Genomic DNA, 16657 nt, shown 5'->3' on the forward strand with positions numbered 1-16657 from the left:
ATGGCAGGCAGTGATCACTAACCCCAATTTGTAATTGAAGAAACGGGTCCAGAGGGCAGCCCGACTTCCGCTCTGCGTGAAGAGGCCCGGGATTCGAACCCTTGGTTCCGACACCCAGGGCTCCCGCGCCGTGAGGCTGGCTGGGCGAACTACATTTCCCAGCAGGCTCCGCACACGCGCGCAAGCCCAGTGGGTGCGAGCGCTGCCCGGACAGACCTGGCGGCGCCGGGACCGGGAATCCGGGAGCGGCGGCCGCTGGAGGACTGTTCGGCTGGGGACAATCTGGGGGGGTCTCGAAGTCCGAGGCCACCTCGGTTTAGGAAGTGAGTGCCTCGGTGGGCAGAGCGGGGTCCGGAGGCGGCGGCTGGGGAAGGGGGTCTGAAGTCTTGAGGCTGGGGTCCGCGAGGGGACTGGGGGCTTCACTCGTAGCTTTAGGTGGACTTACGTTTTCAGGCAGGATTCTGAGGTCCGGGTCAGAGTCCGGGGTTGGTCTTGAGCGTGGTCTTGGAGGTTTTGAGACTAGGCTCCGCTTTCTGGCGTCTTGGATCTCTAATATTGAGTCTGGGGTCCTGGATCTAGTCTTAGGCTGAGGTCCTGAGTGCGAGGTGTCGGGGACCTGCACCCAGCGCGTTTGTGTAGTCAGGCTGAGTCTCCAGCCTGGGTTAAGGTCGCGCTAGGGGAGACTTGGAAGAACCAAGTCTGGGGGAATAGGGTCCACGGGTGGGGAGAGGCCTGGGCTGACAGGTCCAGGGGCGTACTCCCAGGTTCCGAGCCTATGAAGCCACTCTCTTACCACTGCCTATTTGGCATGGATTTCCTCAGCCGTAAATTGGAGACCATACCTTGCAGGGTATGATGGGGGCTAGATTCTGTGTTCTACACGGACAGCACCCACCTGGAGCCTGACACCATGCTGGCACTCGGTTAGTCTTATCTTTGAATCTCTCTTGCAGATGCTGGCCTGAGCCTGGGGTCCAGGCATGGAATTCTTGACAGCTTTGCAGTCTCCCGCGGGCCCTCCAGCTATGGACTTGGAGGAGCCCAGGGACACACTTTCATCCTCTCAGGACCTACCCCCCCGCTGCCAGTGGGACCCGGTGCCAAGACGCTCTGGCAGCCTGGGACAGATGGAACTCGATGGGCCAAGTATTGAGGACCTGGTACCCCAGTTTGAGGCTCTGCCTGGTGATCTGGTGGGCTCATCCCCGGATGGACCTCCCTGCCCTTTGCACGTGGCCACGGGCCATGGCCTGGCCTCTGGGGACATTGCTGATGGCCATGGGCTCTTGTCTGCCGAGGCCGGCCGGGACGACCTGCTGAGCCTTTTGCATTGCCAGGAATGCCCTCCTTCCCAGTCTTGTCCCAAGGAACCTCCGGACCCTGCCCCTCGCCCACTGCAGCCCCCTGAGGACCCAGACGGAGATACCAGCGCCCCGGAATGGGCGGAGGGAGCTTCTGCCGAGCAGGGTGGCAGCAGGAGCTCCAGCAGCTCCCCAGAACCCTGGCTGGAAACGGTTCCTCTGGTTGCTCCCGAAGAACCACGTGCCAGTACCCAGGTAGAGCCTGTCCTGCCCCCCAGGGGACCTCTGCTGCCAGGAACCAGGCCAGGGCACTCAGTCCTACCTCTCTTCTATCTTCTTCCAGAGCCCCAAGACCCCGGTGCCATACCCTGCCCTCCAGGAGGGTGAGTGTCCCGCCCACCCTGGCCCCAGAGATTTAGCAATTTCAGAATCACCCCAATCAGGCTCCTCCCAAAAACGGCACAAAGCTTCCCAGTAAGGAGTTGCTTCTAGAGAGGCTCTGAGGTTGGTTGAGTAGATTCCAGATGGTGTGGGAGAGAGTGGTGAGAATGTTCTAGAATGGATGGGGACAGGAGGGGCAGGCGTGGGATTCATGGCGCTGGGTTTTAGAGCAGGGGCTGGCAAATTACCGTCTATGGTCAGATCCAACCCGCCCGTTTGGGCTTGTCTCATGAGCTAACAGGGGCTTTTATGTCTTTAAGTGGTTGGAGAAAAACAGAGCAGCATTTCTCGATGTGTGAAAACGATATGCAACTCCCATTTCCGTGTCCACAAATAAAGTTTTATTGAGACACAGTCCTGCCCATTCATTTACATATTGTCTACGGTGGTTTTCATGTTACAACGGGCAGGTTGAGTAGTTGCAGTGCAGACCGACTGGCCCACAGAGACAGACTGTCTGCAGTTTGGCCCCCTGCATAGAAAGTTTGTCAATCTTGGGATGCCTGGATGGCTCAGTCGCTGAAGCGTCCAACTCTTGAGCTCAGCTCAGGTCTTGATCTCTGGGCTGTGGGTTCAAGCCCCGCGTTGGGCTCCCGGCTGGGTGTGGAGGCTCCAGGGTGTGCTTTTTAAAAAAAAAAAAAGAAAGAAAAGAAAAAATTTGTCAATCTCTGCCCTGAAAACATGGAAAGAACCAGTTCTGGGAACCTAGAATGTTCTAGGATTTCCCCCTAGACTACCTAGGGCTGCAAGTCAAAGAGCAAGTTTTATGGTTGTCGGAAGGTGAAGCTCGTTTGGACTTAGAGTTCCAAGAAGGTGCTGGAATCATGGGTGGAGCAATGACTTACCTTGGGAGTTCCAGAACTTGGCATTTTGCCCCGTGGTTCTAGGTTTAAAAGAACCTGGGCTTGAACGTGTTCTAGAATGGTGAACAGAGCTGTCTAGACTGGGGAGTTTGGTAATCATGGAGGGAATAGAGCTTATCTGCTTATAGTTCTAGACCAGGGGGTGTTCTAGGCCTGTGGACAGGGCTGTCTGATTCCAGAGTAATCAGAAAGTTCTAGAGTCGTGCTGTACAATAGAATCATAACATGAGTGATGTGTGACTTTTTTTAAAAAATTGCATTTAGTGTGAGAGGGAGTGTGTGCATGTTAGCTGTGAGAGGGGCAGAGGCAGAGGGAAAGTCCCAGCCAGGGGCGCCTGGGGGGCTCAGTCAGTTAAGCATCTGCCCTTGGCTCAGATCATGATCTCAGGGTCCTGGGATTGAGCCCCACGTTGGGCTCCCCACTACTCCCTTCCCCTCTGCTGCTCCCTCTGCTTGTGCTCACTCTTTCTCTCTCTCAAATAAACAAATGAAACATTAAAAAAGAAAACCCTGAGCAGACTCCTCACTCAGTGCGGGACCCGATACAGAGCTTGACCCCATGACCCTGAGATCAGGACCCGAGCCGAAATCAAGAGTCAGCTGAGCCAGCCAGGTGCCCCTATGTGTGACTTTGAATTTCCTAGTTATCTGCTTTAACAAAAATAAACACGGGGCACCTGACTGGCTTGGTCAGAGGACGTGGGACTCTTGATCTCACAGTCATGATTTCAAGCCCCATGTTGGGTGTAGAGATTGCTTAAACAAAAAGCAAAAACTTAAAAAAAAAAACAAAAAAACAACGGAAAAAGTAATAACATTTTAAGTAACTCAGGCGAGTTAAGGTGTCATTTCCACATATAATCAACATCTTAACAATTATTTTACCTTTTTTTTCATACTAAATTTCCAAAATCCAGTTTGCATTTCTGAGGTGCATAATCCCTACACGTGTGTGGCCGCTAGAGTACTAGGTGGTGTGGTTCTAGAAACCCTGAGTGGACCTGTTTGTTTTTCCAGAATGCTTAGATCCCAAAAGATAGTGGGCAGAAGGGGCTTTAGATAAAACTCACTTCAGGTCATCCAAAGCTGGGGCCTTCACCTGCAGTTCTAAACCAGAAAAGCAACCACTCCTTGTTAGGACATTCTAGAACTGGCTGGTTCTGGATTGCTCAGGAATTACGGAGCCTTGACTGCAGAGTTCCCGTGCAGTGCTGGGCTAGGTTGGTGGAATTCTAGAACTACACGCAGAGTTGCTCTTTTCTGGACTACTGATATCCTCTTAGGTTCGCTGGGATCAGCTGAAGTGTTCCGACCATTTGAAGATGTTCCAGAACCATAGGAAGAGCCAATGGCCGTGATGGCCAATGCCATTACGATTAGGAAGTTACAGAGTCATGGAGTAGGAAAATTTGGTTCTGGAGGGGTGCTGATTTCTAGACCCTGCAGAATCCTGTGGGGTGGGACCTGTGGAAAAGCTCTGGAACCACGAGGAGCCATTTGGGGTTCTGGATAGTGTGAGAATTTTAGACATGGGGGAAGTCATCTCTTCCTGCTCTGATTGGGGAGTTCTGGAACCGTGGAGTTGCCTGCAGTCCTGGGCTGAGAAGGGAGAGTTCTCAAACAGCCGGAAAGCTGACTGGCTCCGGATTGATTCGGGGGATTCCTGAACCTTTGAGAGCAGTTGTCTGTGGTTTTATAAGGTTGCTGGTTTTAGAAATGGGAGTGCCTGGTTCTAGCTGGATGACAGAATTCTAGAAAGCCAGGGTGGAGGTGCCCGAGTGCTGGAGTACTTCTGGGATCTGGCCTCGGTTCTAGACTCCGGGAGGACTCTTGAAACTGCCCCATGGACAGAGTCCGAGTCCGAGCTGGCTGTAGACAGACAAGAGGTCTCTAGATGTCTAGCTCCTGAAGATGAGATGGTTCTGGAACAGTGGGTGGATGCGTGTGGTTCAGGGGGGCTAAACCACGGGGTAGAACTCTGTGCTTCCAGACCCCTGAGGGAGCCGAGACCCAGGGCAGCGCCCGTGGGGTTGGACAGGCGTGGTTGGGGGCTCGCAGGGGCTGACCGTCCTCCACTGTTGCCTTCAGTCCCTGGTCCCTGTGACCACGAAGACCTCCTAGACGGTGTCATATTTGGGGCCAAATACTTGGGCTCCACCCAGCTGGTGTCTGAGCGGAACCCGCCCCCCAGCACACGCATGGCCCAGGCCCGGGAGGCGATGGACCGCGTCAAGGTGAAGCCAGGGCTGGGCAGGTGGGCTTCCCCGGGGCCAGTGGGCGGGTGGGCGGATGGGCTGCTGGCCAGGTCCCCTGAGGCCCTCGGAGCCCAGCACAGCAGAGGCTGGGTCTTCACAGACCTCTACCTCCCACCCACCCCCCACCCACAGGCCCCCGACGGGGAGACCCAGCCCATGACGGAAGTGGACCTCTTCGTGTCCACCAAGAGGGTCAAGGTTCTGACGGCCGACTCCCAGGTATGGGGCCGGGGCCGGCTGCCGGGATATGGGGGCCCCGCTGAGGGCCCGCACAGCCTGCCCAGGCCCGGTGTCCCCCCACTCCCAGGAGGCCATGATGGACCATGCCCTGCAGACCATCTCCTACATCGCGGACATCGGCAGCGTGCTGGTGCTCATGGCGCGGCGGCGGCTGGCCCGGCGGCCGGCGTCCCAGGCCCCCAGCCACAAGCTCTACAAGATGCTTTGCCACGTCTTCCACTCCGAAGACGTGAGCAGCCCTGCTCCGGGCATTCTGGTGGGGGGGTTGGCGTTGGGGGGGAACTCAGGCTGGCTCCACCCTCTTCCAGAGCCCTCCTGGCCATGCTGTCCCCACAGTGTCCTCCCACTGGTCCCCAATGCTGGCCGCTGTCTCCCTCCCCACCCCCAAAGCCCCTGGCCCTTCCTGGAAGCCCCGGAGACTGGGGGCCGACCCCGAACCTTCCCGGCTCCAGGCCCTTCTCCCTCCCCTCCCCCCAGAGATTCCCCAAGACAGTGGCTGGTTTCACAGTCCCCAGAAGCCACAGGGGATCCACTGCCGCCTGGGAATCGTGCCCCTGCCACGGGGGCGGGAGGGCTCGGCCCTGAGGACGCCAGAGGGTTTGGGGGACCTGAAGGAGGTGGGTGGGGCACCCCCCAAGAGATGTCACCCATCGGCGTGCAGGCTCAGCTCATTGCTCAGGCCATCGGCCAGGCCTTCTCCGTGGCCTACAGCCAGTTCCTCTGGGAAAGCGGCCTTGACCCCAGCCAGGTGGGCGCCCAGCAGAGCCAGGCCGCGGGCCCCGGCCACCTCCACAACGGGGACCTCGACCACTTCTCCAACAGCGAGAACTGCAGGGAGGTGAGCACACGGGATGGTGGCCCCTCCCCGCCTCCCCCGGGGCAGCCCTCATGCCCCCCCCCCACCCCGTGTCCCCTCTCCCAGGTGTGCATCGAGAAGCGCCGGGGCGAGGGCCTGGGCGTGGCCCTGGTGGAGTCGGGCTGGGGCTCCCTGCTGCCCACGGCTGTCATCGCCAACCTGCTGCACGGGGGCCCCGCTGAGCGCTCGGGGGCCCTCAGCATTGGGGACCGCCTCACCGCCATCAACGGGACCAGCCTGGTGGGGCTGCCCCTGGCCGCCTGCCAGGCCGCTGTCCGCGTGAGTCCACGCCGTGGGGTGGCCGGGGTGTCCTTCCCTGGTGCCCTCTGGAAGGGGCAAGGCAGAGTGTGAGGTCCCACCCACCCCGGTGTGCTGGGGAGACAGAGCCTCTGAGAGGGGGCGCTGCTGGTCCAGGGGGACCTTGATGGTGTGGGGGCAGCATATGAACTCAGGCAGTCTAGCTGCAGGGCCAGGAGCCCTCCTCTCCGCCACCAGGCTGCCAGTGTGTTCTTGAGCCTTGACCCTTGTTGCCAGCTGGGGAAACCGAGGCCTGCAGCTGGGGAGGACTTCCCATACCGTCCAGCATGTTACTGAGCGAGCGTGGCAGATGCTGCTAGAACCGTGCTCTTGACGGGGAAGCTGACACTGCAGATGTTCTAGAGGATATTCTAGAACCATAGGAAGAGATGGGGAGGGGAGAGGTCACCACTTGGCCCCAAGGCCTCCTGGCTTGAGTCTGTGTTCTTAACTGCTTCTCGAGGGGTCTTCTAGAATCCAGAGCCTTGACTCCGAAGCTCCATTTCACGAGTGGATAATCTGAGGCCCTGGGGTGCTACAGTGTGCCGAGAGGCCCGACGGCACCCTGGAGGCCCCACTAGGCCAACAGCCCCCGTCCCGCGCAGGAGGTGAAGTCACAGACCTCAGTGACCCTCAGCATCATCCATTGCCCGCCGGTCACCACCGCCATCATCCGCCGGCCACACGCCCGCGAGCAGCTGGGCTTCTGCGTGGAGGACGGCATCGTGAGACCCTGGCCCCAGCACGGGGAGGTTGGGGGGCGGAGTGGGGGCTGGGGGCCCCAAGCGCGGCCTCCTGAGCCACCATGGCATCTCTGTCCCCACGCCCTGCAGATCTGCAGTCTGCTCCGGGGCGGAATCGCAGAGCGCGGGGGCGTGCGCGTGGGGCACCGCATCATAGAGATCAACGGGCACAGCGTGGTGGCCACGCCGCACGCCCGCATCATCGAGCTGCTCACCGAGGCCCACACGGAGGTGGGCGGGCAGTGGGCGGGGCGGGGCGGGGCCTCCTGCCAGCGCACCGCCCCCCAGGAGTCCCCACCTCCTCTCTGCCTTCCCCGCCCACAGGTCCACATCAAAACGATGCCAGCGGCCACCTACCGCCTGCTCACCGGCCAGGAGCAGCCCGTGTACCTGTGAGCAGCCACCAGCGTCCCCTCCTTCCCACCGCCGTGCCTTAGCCCCGGGGGCCCTGGGAGCCCGTCTGTGGAGACTCCAAGGCTTCTCAGTGCCCTGTTGTTTTCTGACGGAAAACATTAAATGCTAAAAAAAATGGGCGAAATCTTGGCTTGAAGTCTGAGGGGCCGAGAGAAGAAAGACAAAACCAACTCTCCCTCCGTGTCCTTTCCAAAAATCACCAGACACCAGTGTTGTGAAAATACTCTATTTATTAAAAAGACCGGCAGAAGGAGGCTGGGTTCTAGGTTTTGAATGGGAAATGGAGTCCCAGCTCTGGGTTTGGGCCCGTCCGGGGGGAGGGGGGAGTACGGGTCAGCCCGGCCACCGGGGAAGGCATCACAGGTCAGTGGCCGGACCCCAGTCATAGCCGTCCTCATCGGAGGATTCCATATCTCGAGCTCGTGTAAACTTTTTCTTCAGGGCTTCCCGCCCGTATGTCCTGGGGATCAGGAAACAGGAAAGGCTGTGGGCGGTGGGGAGGCTTGAACTACCCTTACCTGAGGCTGACTCTCTGCCAGGCACAGTGTGTGTGGACAGAGATGAGCAGGACTGTGGATTTAGGGGTCAGCCCTCATTAACGAACTCCTATGTATCCTTCAAAGCCCCATCTCATGTCTTGTCCTTCTGGAAGCTTTCCCACTCCTGTCAGGAAATGGGCCCTGACTACCTAGGGTGGAACTGGCCCTACTGCTTTTATCTCGCCCACTAGGCTGGGAGCACGTGAAAACAGCTTGGTTCCAGGTCCCTTCATCCCCTGAGGCTGTGTCCCAGGAAAAGGGCTGAGGGGCTCCAGTCTGGAGTACAGGAGCTCTTACCGCACACTGTCCTGTCGCCTTTGACCGTGGTGGGGGTGGCTGTCCACCTAGGAGGGGAAGAAAGGAGATCAGCACTTCCCCCAAAGTGAGGAAAATTGGGATGAAGTGTGCCCCCTCCCAGCTCCCCACCTTGGCCCAAGCAGTGCTGCCCACAGGCTCTCCTCGCTCACAAAGCCTGCAACTCCTCTCTCATTTTTAGTGAGAAGATACGCTGGGATGGGGGTAGGGAAGACCTTGGCTGAGATCCCCTAGCCTGTCAGCACAGGAGGAGCTGGGTTTCCTGTCTCCAGAATTCCTCAGAGGGTTGCTAGGAGTTCATAATCATGTATGGAAAGTGCTCAGGATAGTGCCTGTCCCATAAGCAAGCTTCCATGGACAGTTGAGCAGGTCGGGAACTGCTCAACTCCTGGGAGTACATCATAGATGTGTACATTTTCACATTTAATTAAAAAGGGCCTGGAGGAAGGGGTTCCTTTGTCAGATTTACAGAAAGGCACTTTGGGGGCTGAGGCAGCCTCACAAAGAATACTATATGTAAATATTTGTTATTGGTAAACACCAAAGTCCTATCGGCTGGGACTTGGGTAAGCACATTCAATTTAAACCACCACCTTGTGACATGGAGATTGATCTGTTCCATTGGATCCCAGATAAGGAAACACTGCGGTTAAAACATTGTTTAAAGTTGTTCAGTGACTCATGGGTTCAAATGGCCTAGGTCTGGGTCTGAGACACTTCTGTTTGTTAATATCTTGGGGGGAAACAGGCCCTCCCCCACCCTGCGGTGTGTCTCAGCCCCATCCCAAGACCCCTGCCAGGGCCACCCCGGGTCCTTGCTCACCTGGGCCCCTTGGGGACTGGAGGCTCTCCCATGATCCCGCAGGCTCTGGGGCTCATCCGCCAGAACCGGCTCCGAGGACCGGGCCAGAGCTGGCGCTGGGGGACCCTCGTCCACGTCCGTGTGGGGCCCGCCCTCGCCGTCGGTGTAGCCCTCGCCGTCTGTCTCATAGTCGCTGTTGACCCGGCTGTCACAGCTCAGATCCGCGGAGCTGTCCGCCAGGCCGCGGTGTGGGAGCTCCAGGTTGTCCTCCGAGGAGTTGTCCAGCTGTGGGGCAGGGCGCCCAGGCTGAGCCAAGACACCCCCCAACCAGCCAGGCCCTCCCTGATCTCAGACCAGATCCCTGACCCCAGACACCAGCCTTCGATCTCAGTCCCAAACCAGGTCATGACCCTGACCTCAGGTCAAAGCTGGACCGCGGACAAGCCCCCACCCCTGACCCGCACCTGGTCCTCCGCGGTCCAGATGGGCCGGGTCTGCTGCTCGCGGATGATGGCCTTGAGCTCCTGGTACCAGCCGTCACTCGTGCCATGCAGGGGGATGGTGGCTGCGGGGAGGGGGGCATCAGCGCAGCGGAGAGCCTTGCCCCAGCCCCATCGCCTGCCCGGGCTCCCGGGCTCCCAGCCCACCGGTGAAGAGGTGCTCGCTGTGCTTCCGCAGCTCCCGGGCTTGCGCGTAGAGGCGGCGCGAGCTGCGGCGAGACGCGGGCGCCAGCCACTGGCGCAGGGCTTTGAGGGCCCCGCGGCTCTCGGGGGCGCAGAAGACCACGATGGGGTAGTACTGCACGTAGTTGAGGCGTTCGATCGCCGACGGCGTCACATCCAAGAGCGCATGCTTGTTCTGGGCCCAGGCCACGTGGAGGCGGGGGCGGGGGAGGAGTGGGGGCGAAGGAGGGGAGAGGAAGAGACCGCCGAGACAGAAACACCGAGACAGAGTGGAGACGAGTCACGAGGCAGGTGAAGAACAGCTCATCAGAGATGCGTGTGCGGGGCGAGGTCAAGGTGGAGCCCGGCCTCGCACCGCAGGTCCTGCAGGGCGGAGATGGCCCAGGGCTCGCCTGTCCCTCCCAAGCCCCCACATCACAGCACCTCCCCGAGGGGCGCTGGGGGAGTCCCCGCTTACTTTCTCCGCGATCATGCGCACGGTGTCCAGCTTGATGATCTTGGAGGGTCTGTCCGCCCTCAACACACTGTCTGTGGCGGGGAGAGAAGCCGGGGGCTTCGGAAGGGCGCTCGCCAGCAGCCCATATGCAAGCCCACCTGCGCCCCCCCCCCCCCCCCGCTCAAGAACCCACCCTGGCTCCCCATCCCCCGGAGAGCAAAACGGCCGCAGTTCCCCGAGCCTCGCGCCTGACGCTTCACGGCGCTCAGTCTCCCTGCTGACCGCGGCCCACACTGCTACTGACCCACTGGGAAACAGCCTCGGGGACAGAACGTCACTGGCTCAGGGTCACGAAGCCAACAAGGGGCAGGGGGAGGAGCCTGAATTGGGGTCTGTGTTCCAGACACTGCCTCTGCCAGACTTGACCCCCAACTCCAGGCCTTTGCTCAGACTGTGGAAGGAGCCTGGTCTCCCATCCCCCATCAGTCCTCCAGGACTTGAGAGGGAGCACTGCTTCCTCCAGGAAGCCCTCTAGCAAAGCCAGGCAGCTGAAGGAGGAGACACGCCCTGCCCTGGGGCACGGAGGGGAGGCGGTTTCTTTTTTTTAATTGTTATAAAATGTGCATAAGGTAAAATGTGCATAGCATAAAATGTACCACCTCAACCCTCTCTAAGGCACAGCTCCGTGGCACGAAGCACACTCACGCTGTCATCCCCACCCTCCATCTCCAGAACTTTCCATCTCCCCACACAGAGACACTGTCCCTGTGAAGCACAGACTCCCCAGCCCTGCCCTGGCCCCGGCTCCCACAGACTCCTGTCTGTGTGGACGGGACTCCTCTGGGGCCCTCCTGGGGTCCTGCGGGATGAGTCCTTCTGGGTCTGGTTGCTCTCGCTGAGCCCAGTGTCCTTGGGGTCCCTCCATGTGGTGGCAGGTGTCAAGGTCCCTTCCGTCCTAAGGCTGGACCATGTTCCCACGTGGGGATGGACTCATTGGCCCTGGGTCATGTCCACAGTTTGGCCTCCATGGACAATGCCACTAGGAACTGGGGGGAGGGGCGGGGAGGGCGGGGCAGGGGTCAGCGGTCAGCGTGACCCCTGCCCTTTACTTTTCTGGGGTGTAGACCCAGATGTGGACTCACCGGCTGGGTCAGATGATGACTCTGTGTTTGACTTTCTGAGGAGCTGCCAACTGTCCTCCCCAGTGGCCGCCCCGCTCTGTTCCCCAAGCCACGCACGAGGGCTCCAACTTCCCACATCCTCATGGACACTGGCCATTCATGTTGGCTTTGACACTATGGCCCTCAGGACCCCGGAGCCTCCTCCTGCGGCCAAGTTCCTGTCCCACAGACCCTGCGTCCCAGGTTGCTCTTGGAAAAGCCTCCTGGAAGGCTGCTGAGCCCCGGGGGCAGTGAGAAGGCCAAACGGACACCTCCTGAGACGCTCACACCTCCCTCGGCGGGAACCCCACACCCGGGAACCTCAGCCATGAGCCGCTGTCACAGATACATCTGGTGAGCGCAACAGGCCCCATCCGAGAGACGGGGAAGGGAGGTCTCAGGGAGGGCAAGCCACCAGCTCGGGGCCACCCAGCCACGAGCAGGAAGGGATTTAGGACACGGACTCCCCAGCACTGCTTCAAGCTGACAGGTGCTCGTCTAACGGCCTCTCTCCATCAGAGGAGCTCGATGAGCTGTTGTGTCTGCAAACGCCTCTCCCCCTCCTGTGGGGGCTCCTGGGATCTCAGCCCCATGGGGCTCTGGGCAGAGGCTTTCTGTGTTCAGTGCATGCGCTCTGCAAACGTTTCTTGCTGGACAGCAGCCGCAGGCAGGATGTAAGTCAGCAGGCGTGACTGTCTCCCAATAAAGCTTTATTTGTAGATTCCGAGATTCGAAGTTCATTAGCATTTTCACGTGTCACAAAATTTTTCTTTTCACTTCTCTTTAACCATTTAAAATGTGTAAGTACGGGGCGCCTCAGTGGCTCGCTGGGTTAAGTGTCCGACTGGGGATTTTTGGCTCAGGCTGTGATCTGTTGGTTGTGAGATCAAGCCCTACAACGGGTTCCCTGCTCATGGGGGGGTCAGCTTGAGATTCTCTCTTTCCCTCTGCCCCTCCCCCCTTGCAGGTGCATATTCTCTCTCTCTCTGTAAAAATAAATAAATCTTTTTAAAAATGTGAAAATACCATTGTTAGTTAGCAGGCTGTATTAAAGCTTAGCTGATGGGCCAGGTTTGGCCCAGGAGCTTTAATCTGCTGACCCCCTAAGCTAGCTTGTTTCTGGAGTCGTTAATTTGGGGCCTCCGCAGGGGAGCGTCTCTCTTGTTCAAAGCTGTGTCAATGGCTCAGTAAATACCTCACCCACAAACGAGGGACCGGGTGGCACGCTGGCTGCCTGGTGAGCTGTGTTAAGAAGGATTCTGAGGCTCTATCTGGACAAAGAGCGCCAAGATTGATTCCGGACATCGGCCCCCAGCATTAGAGGTGTGCTGGCGCCTCGTGTGCTCACATCTCCACGGGCTGCCAACAAACAGCGGTCGCAGCAGCCCAGCCATCAAGCTGCTTTGGCCCCAGCGGCCGGGGAAAGTCTTGTCAAATGACCCCGCCCCCCACAACAAGGCCGCTGTAGGACCTGTGTTCTCACCTGCGATTTCGAACTGGTCAGGCATCTCAGCAGTCAACTTCTGCATCGCGATGTCCGCCACAGGCCCCAGGATCACCACCGGGCGCTTGAAGCTGGCTGAGGGGCAGCGAAATGAAAACAATCAAGGTCCCATGTGTAGTGAAGTCTGCTAGATCTAGCCAGGCCCATGGCCGCTCAGCTAAAGACTACATCTCCCAGCGTCCACTGCGGGCAAGGACAGCCATGTGACAGTACCCCGGCCAATGGGGTGCAAGCACGGTTGATGGGTGCGGTGCCGGCTTGTATCCTTCCTGGAAGGATAGGAGCCCTCTTCGCCTACCCGCCTCGTCTGTTACTTAAAAAGAGGCGTCTTGTTTGTGTTTGCAGGGGTCACGTGGGATCCGTTAGAGCCGCCGAACCTAGCTAACTCAGTGGTCAGCAAACTACAACCCAGGGGCCACGTCTGGCGCACCACCTGTTTTATGAATAAAGTTTTATTGGAACACGGTCACGCCCACTCCTTTAGGTATTATCTCTGGCTGCCTTCCTGCAGAGCTGAGTCCTTCTGGTGGACACTACCCAGCCCACAAAGACTAAAACGGTGCGTCTCTGACCTTGTACAAGGAAGAGTCTGCCAACCCCTGGACGGATGGATGCACCATTTTAGCCAGGAGGAAACTGGCGCAGAGGGCACCCTGACAGGAGAAAGGGGGTAACCAGCACCCCCCTTTGTACCGTGACTCTGTTCTTGTTCTCTTTTCCCGGACTCCAGGCCTTTCTCTCTCTCTCAAAACCTCGATACATTCAGATTTCTAAACATTCTTTAGTCAAAATTAAATTGGTGGCTTTTTATTTTTTAGTCTTTCTCAAAATATAAGTGTTTCTCCTCTCCTGGACGTTGGAGGGGCAACTGCGGAGCAGCTCAGCCCATTCCCATCCCTCTGGCAGATTTTTTTCTTTTTTCTTTTCTTTTCTTTTTTTTTTTTTTAAAGTTATTCTTATTTTTTGTTTGTTTGTTTATTTGACAGACAGAGATCACAAGTAGACAGAGAGGCAGGCAGAGAGAGAGAGAGAGAGAGGGAAGCAGGCTCCCTGCTGAGCAGAGAGCCCGATGCGGGACTCGATCCCAGGACTCTGGGATCATGACCAGAGCCGAAGGCAGCAGCTTAACCCACTGAGCCACCCAGGCGCCCTCTTTTTTTTTTTTTTTTTAAGATTTTATTTATTTGACAGACAGAGATCACAAATAGGCAGAGAGGCAGATGGAGAGAGAGGGAAGCAGGCTCCCCGCTGAGCAGAGAGCCGGATGCGGGGCTCGATCCCAGAACCCTGGGACCATGACCTGAGCCGAAAGCAGAGGCTTTAACCCACTGAGCCACCCAGGCGCCCCAGATGTTTTTCTTTTAAAGGTCTCTGCCCCTGCGGTAATTCCTTCTCCGCCCCCCCCAAAGCTGTGGGCAAGGGCTCGCTTCCCCCGCTGCAATCTGGATGGGCCCGTCTCTGCAACAGCCCAGTGCTCAGAGGAAGGATCTATGATCTACACTCTGCTTTTGTGTGTATTTCCAAATATTTGATTAATTTCTTACGATTTTTAGCTCTTTTTTTTTGAAATTACCTTTTAAAATATACATAACCTAAAATTTACATTTTACTCTACATTTGAAGGTGTGCAGTTCAGGGGCATTCAGTATATTCACAGGGCTGTGCGGCCACCACGCCTACTTTCAGAATATTCTCATCACCCCATCAGTAGTCACCCCCCCCCCGTCTCCTCCCGAGACCCCATGAGCTCCCTTCCCGTCACTGGAGGAGCCTGTTCTTGACGTGTCACGCACGTAGACTCACACTCCCTGTGGCCTTCTGTGTCTGGTTCCCTCCCTAAGCGTCCTAGGCTTGAGGTCTGCCCCCAGGGTGGCGCGCTGGGATATCTCCCTCCTGCTCGGGCCGAGGGACCTGCCCGCGCGTGGGGGGACACGCTGTGTTATATCCCTTCATCTGCTAAGCATTCGGTTGTTTCCAAATCTGGGCTGTTGTGAATCACGCCGCTGCGAACATGCGCGTGCACGTTTCGGTCTAATACCTGTTCGCCCTACACGTGTATTTTAAAGGGTGTCTGTTTGGCGCCTGCAGCACCCACGGAATGTGCAACCCCCCACGCCCCGCTGTGCTGACTGGTGCCACGTGTGGCTGCGGAGAATTACAACTCGGCTGGTCTGAACCAACATGTGCTTTGAGTGCAAAATACACACCAGATTTCTAACACGGTGCATGCACAGAAAAAGATGCGAAGTATCTCCCTGACAACTTATAATTGTATTATCGATTAAAACGATACTTTGGATACATTAACAAGACACCTTATTTAAACTATCTGTAACCATTTCTTTTTTGATCATATATGTGGCTAACTCGATTGGAAATAGGAATTAAATTTTTTAAAGCAAAGAAGCCCTCTCCTGTTTCCTCGGGCACCCCACAATAACCCCAAATGGGTATTTTTGGTGGGAGGAGAGAGATGAGGATGGGGGCTTCCGAAGAACACGTGGTCCACAAATTCAGACTATCTTAGGAGCCTTCTTCCCGGCCCCACCCCTTGGCCCCGGCCCCGCCCCCGGTCCCCCTCGCCCCGCCCCCCGCCCTGGAGACCCACCTTCTCGCAGCACCACGCGTTCATAGGGCGGGTAGTGCCCCTGCCTGGTCAGAGCGGACAGGTCCTCGCGGCTCCGATGGGTGGTCTTCTTGGCTCCGCGCCGAAGGCCCCGCAGCCGCCAGAACTCGGCCCGCGCGCTGGAGCCCCCGGAGGCACCCGGCCCGGCCCCCACGGCGCGCTGGGCCTCCTCCAGACTGGCCAGCTGCTCCGCCCTGGGGAGAAGCAGGGGGCTGGTCACCGAGGGCGGCAGAAAAGCAGCCCGGGGACGGTGGGCGGCGAGGCCGTGCCGGTCTGCGGCGGAGCAGCGGAGGCCGAGGGGGGGCGCACCTGCTCTGGTTGGGGATGATGCCCCGCTCCTGCTCCCGGAGGTCGCGCCCCATGCGCACCGCCAGCCAGTGGCCCCCGCGGGTGCGGCTCTGCCCAGGGCCGGGGTACAGCGTGTCCAGCACGTGGAAGACGTCCCCGCGGGTGAAGCCCAGGCCCGACGGCGGACTGGCCTCCAGCTCAAAGTGCGTGCGGATGTAGAAAGAGTCGCCCACTCGGGACTGCACCATTTTCCGGAAGACTGCGGACAGGGGAGGCTCTGTGAGCACCTGGGGCCGCCACCGGGCCCCAGCCCTCTGGGCCACACACACACTCACTGTCCTGCTTCCGCTGTGTCACCAGCGTCACCTCCTCGCCCGGTGGTAGCCCCAGCAGGAACTGCACGGCCTCCTCCCGGGTCAGGTTCCGGAATGGCACATCATTCACCTGCCAGGAAGGGAGCCCGAGATGGGACACAGCCCCAGCCGCCCCCCCACTCCCCGCGCTGGGCATCCCAGCTCCGCCCCTGGACAGAGCCCCCTCCCAGGAGGAAGACAGCGGGGACTAGACGTGGTGGCCCGCTGACAGGGGCAAAGGGGCCCAGGACAACGAGGACACTCAAGGCGGTTAAGATTATAAAATGGGCTGAAGGAGGCGATGGTTCTAGGGGCAGGAAAGGCACCAGGAAGGCATGACCCCGCTGAGGTGGTGGCCCAGATGAGCCGAGTCCTGGTCAGCAAGGTCGTGATCCGGCCAACAAGGTCATGACGCTGCCAGGGAGGCTTTAAAAATGTTCAAATGTCCGTGGCGGGGGGTGTGCCCAGCCCGTGGGGCAAGCACGGGGAGGACACACGGGCAGGAACAGACCCCGGAACTGCACCCACTGCCAGCTGTCCC

At 58.5% G+C, this 16657-nt stretch overlaps 2 protein-coding genes across 4 annotated transcripts in view; one reads left to right on the plus strand and one right to left on the minus strand.

The window, feature by feature from the left end:
• Positions 1 to 7663, plus strand: APBA3 (amyloid beta precursor protein binding family A member 3). Its single transcript, XM_004771405.3, has 11 exons — positions 1 to 323; positions 954 to 1556; positions 1645 to 1684; positions 4694 to 4839; positions 4993 to 5079; positions 5168 to 5329; positions 5762 to 5938; positions 6023 to 6235; positions 6859 to 6978; positions 7087 to 7227; positions 7321 to 7663. The coding sequence occupies exons 2-11, from the start codon at positions 981 to 983 to the stop codon at positions 7390 to 7392; spliced, it is 1734 nt and encodes a 577-aa protein (XP_004771462.1). The 5' UTR covers positions 1 to 323; positions 954 to 980; the 3' UTR covers positions 7393 to 7663.
• TJP3 (tight junction protein 3) overlaps positions 7623 to 16657 on the minus strand; it is a 26785-nt gene continuing 17750 nt past the window's right edge. For all 3 annotated transcript variants that reach the window (XM_045086592.1, XM_045086590.1, XM_045086593.1), the window contains exons 12-21: positions 16099 to 16207; positions 15785 to 16022; positions 15458 to 15669; positions 12829 to 12924; positions 10207 to 10277; positions 9714 to 9924; positions 9531 to 9631; positions 9088 to 9351; positions 8247 to 8293; positions 7623 to 7870 (exon numbers count right to left, since the gene is read on the minus strand). In XM_045086592.1, the coding sequence (XP_044942527.1) occupies positions 7768 to 7870; positions 8247 to 8293; positions 9088 to 9351; positions 9531 to 9631; positions 9714 to 9924; positions 10207 to 10277; positions 12829 to 12924; positions 15458 to 15669; positions 15785 to 16022; positions 16099 to 16207 (1452 nt within the window). In that variant the 3' untranslated portion in view covers positions 7623 to 7767. The remainder of the gene's footprint in view (positions 7871 to 8246; positions 8294 to 9087; positions 9352 to 9530; positions 9632 to 9713; positions 9925 to 10206; positions 10278 to 12828; positions 12925 to 15457; positions 15670 to 15784; positions 16023 to 16098; positions 16208 to 16657) is intronic.

The sequence above is a fragment of the Mustela putorius genome, unplaced genomic scaffold (assembly GCF_011764305.1).
Source record: "Mustela putorius furo isolate JIRA1106 unplaced genomic scaffold, ASM1176430v1.1 tig00000095_pilon_pilon_pilon, whole genome shotgun sequence".
In the NCBI taxonomy this organism is placed as follows: Eukaryota; Metazoa; Chordata; class Mammalia; order Carnivora; family Mustelidae; genus Mustela; species Mustela putorius.